At 54.9% G+C, this 19,596-nt stretch overlaps 1 protein-coding gene across 2 annotated transcripts in view; it reads right to left on the reverse strand.

The window, feature by feature from the left end:
• The window catches only part of SMUG1 (single-strand-selective monofunctional uracil-DNA glycosylase 1), a 37,413-nt gene continuing 23,559 nt past the window's right edge, over positions 5,743-19,596 (reverse strand). The window contains exons 5-6 of one of the 2 annotated variants that reach the window (XM_021091738.1): positions 17,303-17,456; positions 5,743-6,465 (exon numbers count right to left, since the gene is read on the reverse strand). In XM_021091738.1, coding sequence (XP_020947397.1) covers positions 6,332-6,465; positions 17,303-17,456 — 288 coding nt within the window. In that variant the 3' untranslated portion in view covers positions 5,743-6,331. The remainder of the gene's footprint in view (positions 6,466-17,302; positions 17,457-19,596) is intronic. The other variant, XM_021091739.1, reaches the window with a different exon arrangement.

Here is a 19,596-nt window from a genome sequence, read left to right on the forward strand (position 1 = left end):
CAAAGAAAAGAGAAGTCGCACCCGTCACATCCTCGTCTGCTTCCCCATCTCTAGCTAAACCTGAGTCTGACTGATTCAGCCAGGGCTTCCCCAGGTCTAGCCTCTAGGCCTCCTGCTTGAGTTTCTTGGGCATCCTGCCCAGCTGGCAGATGACCGGGTCCCTCTCCTGGGCCTGACTGGCATCCTTCACGCTCCGCATGACCCATATCCTCCACCTGTGCCCTTCGCACCACCCCCCGCCCCCCACCACAGTGAATCAGTGGGAGCAATGTCCAGTGGGGGTTTTGAGGTCTTCAAGAAGAATGTCCGGCGAGTTCCCGTTGTGGCTTAGCGATAACGAACCTAACTCGTATTCATGTGTATTCATGTAGATGCGAGTTTGATCCCTAGTCTGGCTCTGTGGGTTAAGGATCTGGCATTGCTGTGAGCTGTGGTGTAGGTCACAGACACGGTTTGGATCTGGCTTTGTGGTGGAACTTCCATATGCCGTGGGTATGGCCCTTAAAAAAAAAAAAAGGAGAAGAATGTCTGGTCTGGGTGAAGAAAAAAAACAAGTGCAAAGAAGCAAGAAGCCCAGCTTGAGGGGTTCAGGAACTCCTGCAGGGAGACTGCGTGGGGGTTGCTCTGCGATGCTTGGCGCTATTGCACTGCCTGGACTGGCTAGTCCTGGCTGATACTACAGGGCTCGGCGATGTTCTCATAGATTCTGGATGCTGATGTTTGGTTGAGGATATAACCGGGAGTTGCCCTGAAGATGACGGTGGGTTTTCTGGGCTTTATGGTAGGGTTTCCCTGAGATTTCTAGAGGGTTAGTCTAAACGGCCGCAAGCCCAGGCTTCTTCCTGGTCCTGGACAGGAGAGGGAGCTAAGGCTATAAAAAATAAAGAGTGGGTGGGGGAGCAGAGGTGGCCCAGGTCTCCAGAAGAGGGGATAATCTGAGGCCCTTCTCTATCCCATCTTGGTAAGGTCCCCAAACCTGGCCAACAGCTCATTTGTGGAGAGCCGGGAGCTGGGAGTGGAGAAGGATTCTTTCTCCCTTGGGAGTGACTGCCAGCCGGAGGTGGCGCCGGGGCATGCTCCCAGCTTTCCTTAGGGAGGAAGGACCAGGGAGAGGGGCCTAGGCAGGGGGGCCGTCCCCCGGGATGTGTGTCCCCAACAACCACCAGGCTCCAAGCTCCCACCTCAATCTGAGAGCCACGCCTGAGTCTGAGGCGGGGGACCCTGTGGAGGAAAAAGAAAAGATACAGACCCTTCTCCCTGGAGACCCCGCTCTTCCAGGAGGTGACAGCCCCTCATCGTGGACCCTGTCAAATAAATGGAGAATCGTCCTTGCCGCTTAATGATGGAAAGCTTCCAGAGGGATGGGGGTTGCGGGGCAGGGATTGGGCAGAGAGGTGGGAAGGGAGGGAGTCCCGAGCAGGAGCAGGCTGAGGGCCATTTCAGAGGTGAGCAGGGATGAGGGGGTGGGTGTTCTGGCCCCAGAGACCTGGGGTGGGGTCAGAAGAGTCAACACCCTGTACCCATCATCACTCAGCAAACATTTGCCAGGGCGGCAGTGCTTCGGGCGTGGCACCAGGATACTTGAGATGAGTAGCAGCTGGAGAGTTTTGCAGCTCAGTCCCCCCTCAGACTGGCGGAGTTCTCCAGGTCCTTGCTAACTAAGCTTCCACCTCCGCGTGTCTCCAATCCTAAAGAGGCCCATTATCCGTAATTCTAGCTTCTTTCTTCCCCGGGGGTCCCACTCCTGCCCCTGCCCTTGCCCTAGTCTCTGTCACTCCTAGTCCCTGGAGCACGTTCTGGGCCACAGCCACAGCAGGAGGGATTGGAGTTAGACCTTCTGAACACCTTCCCAGCAGCAGGGAGGAGGAGATCTGAGGAGCCGAGAGGGAGGCCAAGGAAATAGTGTGTGCGTGTGTGAGTCCAGGCCGACTCTGCATGGCGCTGGGAGAGGCATCATTCATCCGCCCAGGGATGGAGATGGGGCAGGGGGAGGAGAATGAAAAACACCCACAGCCCATTAACCTACTTTTGCAACTTCATTAAAACAGAGTCTCCGACATGTCGCCATAAATTGTCTTGCGAGGAGGAAGCCAGATCCAACATCCAGTTCTAGTGGTGAAGCTTCTGAGAAGAGGCTGGAGTCACCAGGGTGGAAAGGATAGACACTGCTCGGGGGGGTGGAGGCTGAGTGGCTTTGCAGGCTGGACCAGTCCTGCTGCCAGCTGCAGGGTCTCCTGGGTGGGCAGGCTCCTGGGTGAGGGGCTAGGAGGGGGCATTTCTATATTACACAGTTGCTGCCCTGCTCAAGAACCCTGATAACAACAAGGATTTACTGTATAGCACAGGGAACTATATTTAATATCTTAAACTATAATGGAAAGGAATTTTTTTAAAAGAATATAGATATATGTATAACTGAATCACTCTGCTGTAAACTGAAACTAACACAATATTGTACATCAACTATACTTCAATTTTTTAAAAAAAAGAGGAGTTCCCGATGAGGCTCAGTGGGTTAAGAACCTGACTAATATCCATGAGGATGTGGGTTTGACTCCTGGCCTTGCTCAGTGGGTTAAGGATCCGGCATTGTTGCAAGCTGCGGCATAGGTCATGGAAACGGCTCAAATCTGGTGTTGCTGTGGCTGTGATGTAGGCTGGCAGCTGCAGCTCCGGTTCGGCCTCTAGCCTGGGAACTTCCATACGCCATGGGTGTGGCCCTAAAAAGACAAAAAATTTAAATTAATTTATTTTATTTTTTGATGATCTTTTTAGTTTTAAAGATTTTCGTTTTTTTATTATAGTTGATTTACAAAAATTATTTTTTTATTTAAAAAAAAAAGAATCCCCATAGTTTCCTAGAGTCCCTTATAACAAATCTCAAAGCTCTCCCCAGCCTTTCCAAGCTTTCTTTAAGAAGCTCTGTTCTGCCCGAAGCCTCCTGAGTGCAGCCTGCAGACAGTGTGAGGTCCGCGCTGCCCTGTCTGAACGGGCGGCCTGATCCAGCAGACCAAACACTGGCCCAGGGTGAACAGGCTGGGCTTCCACTCCCCAGCTGGCTGATCTGGACCCAGTCCTCGTGCAAGGAGAGGGACTGCCAGGGTTCCAATCTGACTTTGCCACTGAAGAACCTCTGCCAAGTCACTTAACCTCTCTGTCCCTTAGTGATCTCACAGGAATAATGACACCTCCTAAAGTGACTGAGTCTTGAATGCAGAACCCACAGAAAATGCACAGCACTGAGGACCTGGCAACATCTTAGGACATTAGTATCTACTTATGTATCTAGGGCTTCACAGACCTGAAAAGTACCTTGGAGTTCACGGGAATCTGATCCCCTGGTTTTACCAATGAGGAAACTGAGGCGCAGGGAGAGGACGTGATGAGTCAGAATTGGAATCAGAGCCCAGGTTGCCTTTTACCCAATCCAAGCATCTTCCCCCAAACATCCAGCAGGGCCTCAGTTTCTTCGCTTATGCAATGAAGGTATAATTGGAATAGACCAGTGGTTTCCTTCTTTTATTTTTGTCTTTTGTCTTTTTAGGGCTGCACCCACGCATATAGAGGTTCCCAGGCTCTGGGTATAATCAGAGCTACAGCTTCTGGCCTACGCCACAGCCACAGCCACAGCAACTCAGGATCCAAGCCTCATCTGCGACCTACACAACTCATGGCAACACCAGATCCTTAACCCACCGAGTAAGACCAGGGATCGAACCCGCAACCTCTTGGTTTCTAGTTGGATTCCCTTCCACTGCACCATGATGGGAACTCCCTCCTTCTTTTATTCTTGTTATTGCCTTAGAACCACTGTTCAAACAATATGCTTAATAAGCAAAGGTGGACGAGGTCTGGAGAAAATAGTCCAAGAGTGGGTGGGGGAGGGGTCCCTCCTTCTGCCTCAGCAGCAACCCCAGAGGCCTGCCAGAGACACCAGGGTGTCACAGACCCCGGGTCACGCCCCTGGCCAGATGACCTCAGAGCTTCTGCCACTGGCACTTTGGGAGGCTGGTGCCCCAGAAAGAGCGAGAACTTTTTAAATCCCCTTGGGGAGAAGAAGGGCCTGAAAAGAGACTGTGGGGATGAGGTTGTTTCTACATCATCTCTGCACAGAAAAGGGGTGGAGGGAGCGAGGGAGGGATGCGGGGACTGGACCAGAGGGATGCGGGGACTGGACCAGGCATTACACACCCTGAGCGCCTCCACCCTCTCCACGCATCCCAGCTCTGAGCCGCCCCGCACTCCCGCCATAGCTGCAGCCCAAGAAAACATGGCCATAAAACAGACATTTGCTTTAATTTTCACTTGAAGGGGCAATTTAGCACAGGCTGTTTGCAAGCTGTCGGAATTCTTTACGAGGCTCTATCATGTTTTCCCAAAATGCTCCCCCCAAGCGGCCTCCCGGGGTCAAAGTTCATACATCACTATTTAGCGGGGAGAGGGGTCGAAGAGAGCATGGGAGATTGTGGAGAGCAGAGAATATATATTTTAAAAATCAGATCAAGAGCGGCTGGAAAAACTAAGAGCAAGAGAAAGCCAGGACAGGACAGACCATGGTCAGAGGTGAGTGCTGTGTGACTTTGTCCAGGCCTCTGCCCTCTCTGGGCCTCCCACAAGCGGGTCCTGGTCATAAAAACCAAACATTGTGATTCAGGCCCCACCTCAAGGGCCCTCACACACTTATTCACAATGACCTGGATGCTTGATTCGATTCACAACCAAAGCCATCTCTCTGAGTCCTGATGGGCATTTCTGCTCCGCACTCACCCTAGCACTCCCTCCCAGCAACTTCAGCCCCCACAAACTGCTGACCCTTCTCTGTCCCCAGTCTCCCCCTCTTGGTCCCCACCCCCTGCTGGTTTTCTAGGGTCTTTTTTACCCTCGGAGAAAGTACTAGATTTTAAAGGATCCTCCCAGCTACTCCAAGGAGGTGAAAAGTCTCCAGCCCACCTCCTCCCAAAGCGAGGCCTGGCTCCTCTCCCTGGATTTTCCCACAGTCCATCCCCTCTTCCCTCAAGAGCCCTGGGCTGAGAGGCGTCAGAAGGAATAAACCTCCCCCACCATAAACAGAGCCCTCTTTCTGGGTCTGGATGTACCGAGGTCATTGGAGATCACAGAGCAGGGAGGGGCTGGAAAGCTGGACCCTGGGGTCCCCTCAAAATCTTCCTGATCCCCTTCGGCTCCCTGTGAAGAAAGTTCCTGCCTCCAAGGTCTTGTGGAGGCTGGGGGCCAAGGGGGCCAAGGGTTGGGGGGCCCTCATCCAACCCTCTCCCACGGGTGACATGGGAAGCAAAGGGGAGCCAGAGGCCATAGTGTAGGACAGGGGTCCCTCCCCACACAAGACCCCTCCCCCTGCCCCACACTTCTGTGGAATTTCCCTGGCCACTGACGACAATTCCGGCCTCCGCATTCCCAGAGCAGGGTGATGAGGCAAGGGGGATGGGCCTCAGGCTGGGAGCGATCCCAGAGGTCAGGGCAGATGGGGGGCAGGATGGCCCGGAGACTCTGGGAGCCTGGGGTGTGGGAAATCCCGAGATCCCTGCCTTGCAGCCTTTGCATAGGAGACTCCCCTGAGGGGCAGACCGGAAGCTCACGGGGTGTTCTGCAGCCCAGACCTCCCAGCACAGACCCCAAGGACCCCAGGCTGATTGCAGAGGAGGTGAGGGTGGGGTCCCCCAGGCCATGATCAAGGAGAGAAGAAACAAAGCCGAGCCCCACCCACCCACCCACCCAAGGAGACACGAGACAGGAAGGGGACCCAGACACAACTCCCCAAATCACCGAGTTCCTAACTGTACTGTGCAAGTGAATTAAGCGTCCCCCTATTTAATCTTCTCTAGTGACCCAAAGCAGCCCGAAGAGGTTAAGGAAGTCTAAGTTCCTGTGGGTCTGTCTACACCTGACACCAACTCTCTCCCTGGGTCGGGAACCCTCTGAGTTTAATTGCCAATGACCTGGTAACCACCCCCAGCCTCCTTACCGTCGGTGTCGAAAGGGACTATCTATGCCTCTATCAGAGGATGTTTGTCTCCAGCCTCAGCACCACAGAAATGCAGACTCTTAGAGGAGGGAGGTCGAACGTCCTCGTGGGTGGTACCATTGGGAACCCGGTGCTGCTGGCTCAGGGTCACGCAGCCCGGAAGAGCCAGAGCAGAGACTTGACCCAATTCAGATGGATGCCCTTCCCTGGAGCCAGGCCCTCAGCTCTTTACACATACAGATGCCAGTTCCCATGCTGGCAACAGGGACATAAAGATGACTAGATATAGGCCCTGCCTTGAGGGGCTCAGAGGTGGGGAGAAAGGGCCCTCCCCCTAACCCGTAGAAAGACTTACCCTCGGAATGTCAGGGACATGTAAGGAAGAAGCTGCTGGAGGCTGAGGCAATCAAAGAGGCCTCCCGGAGGAGGTGGCCCTGACCCAGTAGAGATGTGCATGGGAAGAGGCTTGTCCCCGGTGATCCACCCTGGAGGAGGAAATGTAAATGCATAGGATGAGTCTTTCTTCAGGAAGACACTTTTTTGTTGTTGTTGTTGTTGTCTTTTTGCCTTTTCTAAGGCCGCTCCCACGGCATATGGAGGTTCTCAGGCTAGGGGTCTAATTGGAGCTGTAGCTGCTGGTCTGCACCACAGCCACAGCAACGCCAGATCTGTGCCGCGTCTGCGACCTACACCACAGCTCATGGCAACGCCAGATGCCCAACCCACTGAGTACGGCCAGAGATCGAACCCCCAACCTCACGGTTCCTAGTCGGATTCGTTAACCACTGAGCCACGACGGGAACTCCCAGGAAGACCCCTCTGTTGGAGGATTATGGGGGACCAGGCTAGGAAGTCAGGTTGGGACCAGATCAGGGAAGACCTTGAACGTGAGGCTAGAGACTCTGAGTCACCCCATAGACACCAAGGAGTCATGGAAGGTTTTCATTTGGGGGAGGAGGGAGGGAGACCCACACAAGGGGGCTTCTTGGGAAATTGACCCTGGAAGCAGCTCACAGGGCAGACACGTGGGGAGAAAACATGTCAGTGTATCTGTGTGTAATCTCCTAGGGCGGGGGTGTGTGTACACGTGTTAGTGTGATGCTAAGATCAGGAAAACCTGGTTTCCAAAACCGCCCTGGTCTGCTCCTGGTGGGAGGGGAGATGATGGATCGCCAGCTCCCCGCCCCTTCTATCTCCCTCCTATCGGCCCTGAACAGGCCACAGCGTTGCCACTGTCCCCAGCAGGCCCAGAAAAAATCTTCTGAGAAGCAGAGACACACACTCGGGAACAGAGTGAGCATCCCCTGGCCTGACACGTCCCCCAAACCTCATGACAGTCGTGAAGGACACCCAGGACACTAGGAGAGGGCAGGGGAGGGAGAGGGCTGACCAGTCAACAGCCTGTGAGTTCAGAAGGGCAAGGAGAGTCAAGTGCTGGGGGACAGGTCTGCCAACTGGGACCCAGGTAAACACAGGGAGCAGGGGAAATGCAAACAGAAGAGGGGTGACTGTGGTCACTGGGAGCCCACCTGCCCCTCGCCTTCCTGCTCATTATACTCACTGCAGGCACTGGCTGAAGTCAAGGGAAGAGCTGTCTTCTCAGGACAGCTGTTTCATTTTGTCCTCCTTAGGGACCCAGGGTGCCAGTGGCTCAGGCCACCCCTTCCCCCTCTTCCCTTAGCTGAGACCCCCAGTGATGGGGGGGCACTGTGACTAATGAATCCTGGTGTGGCTGTCATTACTGAGCCCTGCAGTGTCCATCAAGAGTGATCAGCAATCGTCACACCATCATATCCACTGCCCCCAGGGGGAGGGGGCCGGTGGCCAGGATTCCTCATGCTCTTCACCAGCTCTGCTCATTACTTCCCTGGTTTCCTGCCTTGAAACCCACGAAGAATCCTAACTTGGGGATTCATAGCATCTCAGAGGCACGGCAAATCTTGGAGAGGTCTCAATCCCTCCGTAACCACCGACTTGCCCACCTCCAGCCCGGGCACGGCAGCCCACCAGGAGTCCAGCCATCCCGCACTGGGGACCCATTAAAAATAGGCCCCTAAGACCTTGGTAGGGAAGCCTGGAGGTGTTCTGCCCTCTTTGCAATCCCAAGGTGTTCCCCCACCACTCCCCAGGCCAGCCCAGACATAGCGCCTTCAGCAATGATCTGTGACAAGCTTCTCGAAGGTCCAGGTCCAGGGCCACCCAGCTCCACTCCTCCAAGAAGCCCTTCCATGCTCTCCCTCCAGCCCTGCCACTCTAACTCCAGCTTCTGCAGCTGTGTGCTGTGGACCTGCCTCGAGGCAGGAAAAGGAGACTCTGATTCGCTTCCCAGGACTTCCTCCAAACCTCTACCTCCCCGTTTCTGACTTTCACACAACTGTATCTTGTCCCTGACTGCCAGGAAGCTCTCCTCCATATTTAACCTGAACCTTGCCCTCAGTGGGAAGGACTCGAAGAAAGGTCATGTATTCAAAGTCCTGTCGCAGCTCCCCAGGTCACTGCTGTTATGGCTGTGACGTGCTTTCGTTCCCTCTATTAGCCTTCCAGAAGCCCTGCCTTCCCCCCCACCCCACCCCCACACGCCCATCACCCCAGAGCAGTTCAGGGAATGCCTGCCTCCAGGCCTGGCTCTAGCTCAGGATGTCAGCCCAGCCCCAGTGGAGTAAGCGGGGAGGTACAGCCCAGCCCAGCCCCCAGCCCAGGCTGGAGAAGGAGGTAATTAGGAGCTGTGCCGTCCCTGTCCCCCAACAGGTACAGCTGAGCAGCTGCATCCATCATGGGGGGGGCAGCTGCCAGAGAAGGGAAGGGTCACATGGCTCAGCAGGACCAACAGGAGGGTGAGGGGGACGTCGTGGGGGCCGGGGATTGGCTGGGCTGCAGCCAGAGAGTCAGGCTGTAGGGGATAACCTGAGAATGACCTTGTGGGGACTTTAGCCCCCAGTCTCTGCTCCTCCCTAGACACCCCCCACCTCCCCCCCAGTTCTTAACCCTCCCAGCTGCCCTTGCCCATTTTCTTTCCTCCTTCAATACCAATTATCCAGGGTGCAAGGGCCCCTCTTAGTCATTTTTTAAAAGGAAAATGGCCTCTTGTGTGCTTAATAGATCTGCAAAAGCATGTGGGGGTGGGAGGGGGTGGTTTTCTGGCCTGAACAAGAGCTGGTGACTCCATGAGAAACACTGCCATTAGGTTCCCAGGGAGAAAGGAAAGGGCGGGGAGCTTGTGTGGATGGAGGAAGTGTTGGTGCAGGTGCATTTTTCTCTAATTGCCTGTGTTGGTGCCAGGGTGTGAGTGTGAAGGAGCGTATGCTGGCAGCCGTGTGCAGGCGCGTCGTGTGGGTGCAGCCTGGGACGTGTCTTGCATCCTTGCGCTGACCTGGGTACATTACCGCGGGCTGCAGGGCACCTGCGCAGAGATGAGGGTCTTAACCTTGACCTTCTCTCTGTGCTTATGCCCAGGCTCCTGTTCACACGGCCACAATGGGCTTTCATCTTGCCCGTTTCTGACCCAGAGAGGGGAGCCCCCCACACCTCGCCTGCCCCTGGGACCCCTCAGCACATCTACCAGCTGAGTGGGCAAGGACCCCCCCCCAACCCCCAGAGCCACAGGTCAGGGTGGCAGCTGGTGGGAGAGAGGAAAGGAAAAAGAGAGGAGGGGCCGATTCCCCAACACCTGGGAAGGTTCTTCGTTATATATGCAAATGTCCTCATTAGAGATGCAGAGTGCTTCCCGGAGCTAATGGCTGCTGCAGCCATTTCTGCGTGCAAGAGCTGAGCAGGAGGAGACTGCGGCTGGGAGAGAGGAGGCAGGACCGCTTGCCCTCTGGCTGAGCAGCGCCAGGGCTCTGGTTCCCCAAGCTCACGATCTCTGGCAGACCTGGGGATGGTGGGGGAGCCCAGAGGAGGGGCAGACAGAGCAGAGGGGTGGGAGGGGTGGCAGAAGGCACAGCTCTGGCACTTGGCACTGCCTGGCCTCCCACTCCCACCGGGACTCCCCAGCAGGGTCCTTTGAGGAGGGTGGTAGCCAAATGCACAACCCTCACCACCAACCCTCCGCGCACCAATCCCAAAAGCCAGGCTCCCTCGGGGTCTGGGAGCAGCCTGCTTCCTGGGCCTGCCTTCCTACCACCTTTGCCATCAAACCCTGGGTTCCCAAGGTTCCCAGTCCCATTGTCTTCTTTTTCTGTCACTCAACCGTAGAGAAAGGAGCCGGATTCCAGTTGCCGCTGCCTCTCAGCTCCTTTGGACATCCACTCATAGACCCGCCACTCCTCAGGGCTGCCTTCTGCTTTTTCACCTCACTGCCACCGACATGGCACCAGGGACAAACACCATCAGCTCACACACACCCTTGGAAACGGGCAAGTATTCGCCTCATTCCAGGGGCACAGGCTGTCCCACTTGGGTGAACGTGCCCTCAGCCGCACACCCACACCTAAATGGTCCTGCCAGCCTCCGCTGTCCTTGGGCACATGCATCACCCCGTTTGGGGACCAGAGTCCACAGAGATGTCCACTGCCCTACCCCCCACCTCTCCTCTCGTTGCTTCTCCCTCCCCCTCCCGCCCTCCTCCCTGGGCACCCGTTTGCCAGGGTTATTTATAGAAGCAAGCGATAAATTCAGTGTGTTTCTCGGCGCGCAAAGCTATAAATAATGGCACAGATCATTAAACCCCGAGAGCAGGCCCAGCCGCCCCGCAAACAAGATGAAGTGCAAACCAGCACGTGAGCGGGAGAGAGGGAGGTGCAAGGCAGAACCCTAGACCCCAGGCTGGCGGGCCCCAGCCTGCACCCCTCAGCCTGGTGGTCGTGAACTTGGACCTCCGAGGAGCCTGGCTGGGTGGGCGGTGGGGGAGGGGAGAGCAGCGCTGGGGCCTGGGCTTGCGGGCTGGCAAACGGGCTCACCCCTTCTTAATTTCCACACCCTCCCTCCCTCGTCACCCTCTTTCCAATCTCCCCACCCTCTGCTTCCCTCCCTGTTCCTTGGTCTTTCCAATGCTTTCTTCTTCCCAGTCTCTTTCCCCCCTCTCCCTCTCTCCATCCTCCCTCCTTTCTCTTTAACCATCTGCCCTTCTCCTCTCCCTCTCCGGCCACCTGTTCTCCGCCCAAGCCCTTCCTTCGCCCCGTCCCGAATCCCCAGGCCCCAGGAGGGGCCCTGATCCCACCCAGGAGCCCTCAGAGGCAGAAAGTCCCCTGTCAGCAGAACGCTGGAGCTGGCTGCTGATTCAGTGTCTATAATCTCCCAGGCGGAGGCGGCTGTGGCAGGGGGGGCAGGGAGGGGGCACAGGGAAGATGGATGAGGTGCAGAAGAACAAAATGGCACAGACACCAGGGACAGGCTCCTGGCTGAGGCAGGGTCCGGGGAGCGGAACCAGAGCCCCAAGCTTCAGCCCAACCGCACCACCGTCGGCCTGATGGTGGGCGAAAGAAGTGCCTGCTGGGTACAAGAGACGGCAGCGTGGGAAAGATCAGGCAGAGAGAGGGGAGTGGGCAGGAGCCGCAGGGAGGTGTTGGGGGAACTGGGGAAAGAAGGGTGAGAAGGAAGCCAGAGAAACCAGGGCATGGCCCACCCAGTTCCACCCGCCCCAGGTCCAGTGCCAAACGGGGCAGCCATCCTGAGAATGGGCCACAACATAGGAGGTTTGGGGGGGGTCCCTTCTTCACTTTTAGAAAGCACCTCCACTCTTCGGGGTTCACCCACCATGACTTAGACCTACTTTTTGGAGCTCTCCCTGGCACCCCACTCTAGGTCACCTACATTCTGGGGCCTTTCACCCCATTCCCCTGGGAAGTTCTTACCACTTCCTGCTTCAGTCTGAACCTCTCTTGGGAGGGCAGAACCTACATCCAATATGTGTCTACGGGGCCCCAGAAAAGCAAGCAATGCCTGAGTCTTTGAAGCCTAATCAAACCCAGGGATGGATGTGAGCGCTCTCCCTCCCCAGTGATGCCGGGCAAATAGACTTCAGATGGAGCAGCGGGGCTAAGACTCGACATCCACCAGAACCCATGGGTGCTGGGGGTTGGGAGATGCCAGGATGGGGCCGTCAAAGCCCCTGGAAGTGAAGAGGGACCCATGGGCCTGAAGAAGGTACAGCCTGGCCTTGTGGCCAGAGGTGAACGAGAAAGCCCTGGAGCCTTCCCCGTCTGCCCCTGCCCTCCACACCCCATGGCCAGGCGGCCATCTGCTCCCACTCGCTCCCCTGTCGGCCGCTTTGATGCAGAGCTCCGTTATTTGCCAGGGAATTTATAGTAGGAGCCAGGACAGCGGCTAAATCCCCCAACCACAGAGGTAAATCAGCTGCTGCGATGGGCCGGAACGAGGGAGCTGTCGGGCTGGGCGCCTGCACAGCAGGGCTGGAGAGGAAAACACTTGTCCCTGTTCCCCCCCGGGGTGGGGTGCAGCCAGTAAATCCCCTCAGGCACCGATTAGAGCTGGTGGGGCCAGATCCTGAGGACTGTCGGTGCGGGGCGCAGAGATGGCACCGCAGCCGGCAGCACCCACAGAAACAGGCTGCAGCCAAGGAACAGGACGGGCCACAGGAGCATCTCGGAGCAGCTGAGCGAGTCACAACAGATGGGAAACCAAAACTGGGTTTCCCAGGAGCTGGGTGGAGCAGCATCACCACCAAAGAGGGCAGGGTCTCTGGGCTCAAATCCTGGCTCTGCGACCGATGAACTGTGTGACCTGGGCAAGTTACTCATGTCCCTGTGCCTCAGTTTTTCCATCTGTAAAATGGGGCTGAGAAAAGCAGCTACCTTGTAGTTATGGCGACGGTAAAATGAGGGGACATGCATGGAGTGCTCTGAGCAGTGCCTGGCGATGTAGGGCTCGTGGTACTGTCTCACAGCATATGCTCTTAAAGTTAGGCTAGATCCGGTCTTACGCAAAGAGAGGAGGAAGGCAGGACAAATGACCTTCGGAGAAATCTGGGGGTGCCAAGACGATGTTTCAAGAAAGCGGGTTTTCTTAACCACCCTGGGGAGAAAGTGAAAACAGCTTTGGAGTTTTCCGGTGGCCTAGCAGTTAAGGATTAGGCATTGTCACCGCTGTGGCTCAGGTTTGATCCCTGACCCATGAACTTCCACAGACCCACAGGTGTGGCCAGAAAAAAGAAAAAGAAAACAGCTTCTCCTGGGGCCATTAATAGATGGATTCCTGTGGGTAAGAGCACAGGTGCCTTAGTCACATGGGCTGACCTTTGAGTTTCAACACCTATTAACTGTGAGACCTTCGGCAACATAGTCCACTTCTCGGCACCTGACTGTCCCCATCTGTAAAGTGGGGCTGATAATACCACTCATCCCACAAGGTTATTGAGAGGTTACATAAGATCAGACATAATGGAAGTGTTTAGTGGCGCCTTGTCCATAGTAAGTGCTCATTAAACGTTTGTCTTGATATTACTATAATTTCATAAAGGGAATGATGGCTACTCAGGGGATCCTCTATCCAAGCAGGGAAGCCTACGGGGGGCGGGGGGGCCGGGAAGGAGGGGAGAGGGGTGAAGGTTGGGGGTGGGGACAGAGGGATCAGTAAAGAGAAAGAGAGGCAGAAAATGGAAAAGGAAGACAGAAGGAAGCAGGTAAAAATGGGAGGCTGGGAGGCAGAGAGAGAAAAGCACAGAGATGAGGCGCAGGGAGGGTTGGGGAGCAAGATGGATGGAGAGAGGGGAGAACCTGCTGGGGGAGGGGGAATCAGGAGGACAGATGAACAGAAGGGGTCTGTGGGGAGTAATGAGGGGCAGGGGCAGTGAAGAAAGAAGAAAGAGGAAAAGAGATGGGAGTACAGGCCAAGAGCCAAGGGAGGAAGAGCAGTATCTGGAAAAACAGCAAGCTGGAGCTGGGGTCGCTCCTCGTTATGCAAACATGGTTCCAGGCGCTGCTCCTCTGCCCCCTCCCCAGCTTTCATTTTCAGCTTGGCTTCCTCCTGGCCTCCCTCCTGCGCTCTGCTGCCAGCCTCAACCTTCTCAGCACCTCGGCCTGGACCAGAAGAGGCAGGAGGGTGAGGGGGTTGGACTCTGCTCCCCAGGGGTGAGAAGGAGAGGAAGGATCCCAACAGGGGTCCTCACCCCCTTCTGGCAGCTTCCCCCTTTGTCCCCATGAATGTAGACAGTGGCCAAAAGAAATGCAAGAATGGGGAGTTCCCCTTGAGGCTCAGCGGGTTATGAACTTAACTAGTGTCCACGAGGATGCCGGTTCTACCCCTGGCCTCACTCCGGGGGTTAAGGATGCTGTGAGCGGTGGTGTAGGTTGCAGATGTGGCTTGGATCTGGCATGGCTGTGGCTATGATGTAGGCTGGCAGCTGAAGCTCCGATTCTACGTCTAGCCTGGGAACCTCCATGTGCCGCATCTGAAGATGGAATGAAAGAAAAAGAAAGAAAGGAAGGAAGGAGGGAGGGAGGAAGGAAGGAAGAAATACAAGAATGGAATAATAACAATAACAGCAGCTAAAGCGTTAGCATTCTGCCTGCAGTTTACAAAGTGATTTTCAAGTTCCAAGTCTCCCAACACCCCTAGTGATGGAGGCAACGTCACCCGTTTATTATTGCCATTATCATCAAGGAGACTATAAAGCTTACTATCCATGAAGCATGTCACTGGTGCTAACTCTCCTACTCCTGACAGCAACCCTGTTAGCCCCATTCTACAGATGACAAGCTGGGACTCAGATCCAATGTCCCTTCCCCTTTGTCTCACCTCTGATCTCTCCCATCCTGGCTCCACCCTCTTTCTAGTCTCTCACCTCCTGTCCTCTCTTGATTCTTCTCTTTCAAGAACTTTCTGGAGTTCCCATCGTGGTGCAGTGGTTAACGAATCCGACTAGGAACCATGAGGTTGAGGGTTCGATCCCTGCCCTTGCTCAGTGGGTTAACCATCCGGCGTTGCCGTGAACTGTGGTGTAGGTTGCAGATGCGGCTCGGATCCCGAGTTGCTGTGGCTCTGGCATAGGCCGGTGGCTACAGCTCCAGTTCGACCCCTAGCCTGGGAACCTCCATATGCCCCTGGAGCGGCCCAAGAAATAGCTAAAAGACAAAAAAAAAAAAAAAAAAAAAAAAAAAACTTTCTCCGTCAAATCGGCTTTTGGTTCACTCTCCAGGCACTCCTTCCCCCCAGTGACCGGCAGGACCTGGTGTGATCACATATGCCCACCTTCACTGGGTGTCACAGGTGGCAACCAAAAAGAAATCGCATGGCGGTGGAAGAAAACTATGACAATGTCTTCATAGATGCCGCTTTTCCCCACTCTCCTCCCCCAAAGATCCCAGAGGATCTAGCATGTCAGGCAAACATAACAGAACCGTTAAAAGCCATCTGAAAGAGTAAGACAAGAGCAACAAGTCGGGAGGGGGGGGAAGAACGCACCCCTGCAGAGGAACCTAAGGATGAAGAGTTACCCTAGAGGAACCCAAAACAGCCCTCAGCTCTCAAACACAAAAAATAAATCAGGGAGTAGCTGAAATCCTCCTCGCCTCCCCCAGAATCTCTTCACCTGTTCCCTGACCATGGACACAGCACATAGTATGCCACACATCAAAGATGGCATCAATGCCAGGGACAGATTTTCTTTTTTCTTTTCTTCCTTTTTTTTTTGGTCGCACCTGTGGCATATGGAAGTTCCCAGGTCCAGAATCAAATCCTGGCTGCAGCTGCAACCTATGCTACAGCTGTAGCAACACCAGATCCTTAACCCACAGTGCCACAGGGGGAACTCCTGAGACTTTCCACTCTATAGGTTCGAGGAGGTTTTACCTGAGATGTGAGGGGCACAGTTGCTATAGAAGTGACAGGACTCCGGGCTGAATGAGCCGGAGAGCAGTGAGGACTGTAAAGGTGGGAGGCCGTGGGAAGAAGGGTCCGTCCACATGATGTGTCCCAGAGCTGAGAAACTGAAGCGGGGGTGTGTCAGCAGCAGCGCTCAGACCGGTTTCCTGCCCCTGAGTCCTTTCCCGAATGGCCTGTGCTGGACGAGGTCCCTGCCTGCCTGTCAATCCATCTGCCTTGCACGCGATGCTGGTGACGGCTGCTCCTGGCCACTTCTGCTCCTTAACACATCAGCATGGGGATCACTGGGAACCAAGATAAATCAGCTGAAAATAATATCTCACGCTCTCCCGCAGAAACAAAATCTGCCCTCCCTGTTGGCGTAATTTCCAGCCTGCGGGAAGAGGGAGTGCCAATGAGATGGAGAGGACAGGAGCAAGCAAGGAGGAAAGACAAGGACCCGTGTCAGGGAAAACCCCAGATTTGCGGGGGCGGGTGCTCTCCTACAATCACAAAAATGCTGCCCCTTCTCCAGCAGCCAGCAAAAAGAGCCGACACTCATATGTGCCTGTGGTTAAAATACAAACGCTTTAAACTTGGTTGGTTCTTGGGAAGGCTGACATCTGGCCTGGCCTGAGCTGGAGGCATCTAAGCAGGAAAGCCTCCAAGCTTATGGTACTGGGGACACACCCCAAGGCGCCCACTCCAATGTCTTAAAATGCATTGAGGGGGATTTTCGTGGCTGGTGGGGTTTAAGACCAAAGCCCAGGAGTTCCTATGTGGTGCAGCAGAAATCAATCTGACCAGGAACCATGAGGTTGCAGGTTCAATCCCTGGCCTCACTCCGTGGGTTAAGGATCCGGCGTTGCTGTGAGCTGCAGTGTAGGTCGCAGACTCATCTCAGATCTGGCGTTGCTGTGGCTGTGATATAGGCTGGTGGCTATAGCTCTGATTGGACCCATAGCCTGGGAATCTCCATATGCCTCGGGTGTGACCCTAGAAAAGACAAAAAAAAAAAAAAAAAAAAGGGCCGAAGCCCCATCCTGAGCGGGTAGGTGGATCTAAGCATTCAAAGCACGAAGCAGTCATGCTTCACCTGCTCAGCTGCCATGAAAAACCCACCTCATTTCCCCTCCCCTCCGTTTCCTGAAATATAGTTTGTCCTCATCAGGGACTCCTGGGTAAAAAACCCTAGAGTTAGGGCAGATCATAAAAGATCCCACATAACAAAATTAGCTCTTTCTGGAGTGGCTCAGCAGTAGTGAACCTGACTAGTATCCATGAGGATTCCAGTTCGATCCCTAGCCTCACTCAGTGGGCTAAGGATCCAGGGTTGCTGTGAGCTGTGGTGTAGGTCATAGATGTAGCTCAGATGTGGCGTGGCTATGGCTGTGGTGTAGACCAGCAGTTGCAGCTCCAATTCCACCCCTAGCCTCGGACCTTCCTTAAGCCACGGGTGTGGCCCTAAAAATAGCAAAGAAAAAAATATTAGCTCTTTCCCACAGTGATGGGAAAAAAAGCCACACCTCCAGCTCTTCCCAAACCCAGGCACCACTCTCTTACCTTCAGAGCCTGACCAGGCCTCCGGCAAGTACAGAAATGAACAAGGCAACTGAAAGAGAAGGGCCGCTCCACGGTACTCCAGGTAAACCAACAGATGGCAAAGCCTCTCCTCCGAGCACCTCTTCCAATACATGGAACTCCCTTCCGTGGCTCCCTAATGCATAAAGAAGAAACCTGCTTTACACCATGCGCTGATTCCGCAAACTGGCATTTAGAGCCGTCCTTAATACAGACCCACTCTGAGCTCCCACACTCTCTCCTTCCTCTACCACCCCCCTCTCCCCAGCAGCTGGTCCCCACATGCTCCAAGGAACATGCCCCAAATCATCCTGCTTCCAGCTCACGTTGCCTGGAATGTCCTTTCCACCAGCTCCCAGGGCTCCCATAGGCCCAGCAAAGCTCTCCCCATCCTCCTCCAAGACCAAAGGCAAACCCAACCTTCTTTCACTCTTGCAAGTTGTCTCCCTTCCCACTAGATGGGCCTCCTGGCTCTTGTTCACCCTCGTGCCTGGTGCTAAGAGGTAGTCTGGGGCGTGGCCATGGAGCTGAAGGAAAACTTCAAACCTGTTCTTGGCCACGCTTTCTTTTCTGGGACTCACAGTGGTCTCAGAAATAATGAGGCCACTCAGGGACACAGAGGTGGCAGATGTCTCCAGAGCCCTGTTGCTTTCAGTCTGGGTGGGGCCCTGGGGAGACAGAGGCTGCTTCAGAAGATGTTAGGGGTGCTTCTAGGTTCCTGAGACTGTTGGGATAGGTACTTCTATTTTTTTTTTTTTTTTTTTTGTCTTTTTGCCTTTTCTAGGGCCACTCCTGTGGCACATGGAGGTTCCCAGGCTAGGGGTCTAATTGGAACTTTAACTGCCGGCCTATGCCAGAGCCACAGCAACACCAGATTCGGGCCACGTCTGTGACCTACACCACAGCTCATGGCAACGCTGGATCCTTTACCCACTGAGCGAGGCCAGAGATCAAACCCGCAAACTCATGGTTCCTAGTCGGATTCGTTAACCACTGAGCCACGATGGGAACTCCAGGATGGGTACTTCTGGGGGACCATTAGACCAGCGGTGGTGGGTTTCCTTTCTTCCTTTGGTCCCTCTCTTTCACGATCTCTCAGTCTCTCACAATTGTCATCATTCTCTTTCCATTAGGCAGGGGGGGGTTCCTGCTGCCTGAGAGACATCTCCCCTTAGAGCTTTGCCGCTCAGAATGGAATCGGAGAACTGACAGCGTCAGCAGCCCTGGAAACGTGCTACAAATGCAAACTCTCAGGTGCCAGCCCAGACCCAGTCAATCCAATCCTCCCGTCTAACAAGATCCCCAGGTGGCTGACTACCCATTAAAGTTTGAAAGCAGGGGCCCAACGGGGAAGCTGAGTGCCTCAGACCTTCATTCATTCATCCCTCGTTTCGATAAATATTTAATAAGCACCTACTGGGTTCAAAGTGCTGTGCTAGGCATTGGGGATAAAACAGTGAATGATTCAGACTGGGGTGCCCGGGCTGGCAAGAATGAGATCGGTGTTCCCCACCTGGTCGTCCCAGCTCCCCAGAGTGGGAGGGGGACTTGGATCAGGGGCAGGGGTGCATTTGACTGGAGACGCTGTCAAGACCCTGAGGCTGGTGAGGGATCCTTGCTACCCCCCTCCCCCATACAAAGATAGGGACTCAGTCAGTGAGACAAAAGGGAAGGGGCCAAGAGGAGGAGGGAGAATGCTGTTTAGGAAGAAACAGGATACGGAAATGAGGAAAACGGGAGTTCCTGTCGTGGTGCAGTGGTTAACAAATCCGACTAGGAACCATGAGGTTGCAGGTTCGACCCCTGGCCTTGCTCAGTGGGTTAAGGATCCGGCGTTGCCGTGCAGGTTGCAGACGTGGCTCGGATCCCGCGTTGCTGTGGTTCTGGCATAGGCCGGTGGCTACAGCTCCGATTCAACCCCTACCCTGGGAACCTCCATATGCCTCAGGAGTGGCCCTAGAAAAGACAAAAAAAAAAAAAGGAAAAGGGAGTCCACGACAGGCTCCCTGAATGCTCCCGGCCCCTCCAGAGACAGACTCAGTCTCACTGCTCCACCTCCCCATGGAGTGTCCCCTCCCGGACGTCCCCCATCCCAACTGCAGGTAGATGGCCTCCCACAACAGAGGGGTCCTTGGGGCCCCCATGATCAGAGGACAGCACCCCCCTCCAGCACCTTCCACCCCCAGGTAGGAGGGGATGTGACCATGGCAGAGGGACGGGTTTGAATGGCGTAGGGACAGTAAGAAGCACATGGATGCGGACGGTGTGGGTGTGAG

This window comes from Sus scrofa, chromosome 5, assembly GCF_000003025.6.
Source record: "Sus scrofa isolate TJ Tabasco breed Duroc chromosome 5, Sscrofa11.1, whole genome shotgun sequence".
Lineage (NCBI taxonomy): Eukaryota > Metazoa > Chordata > Mammalia > Artiodactyla > Suidae > Sus > Sus scrofa.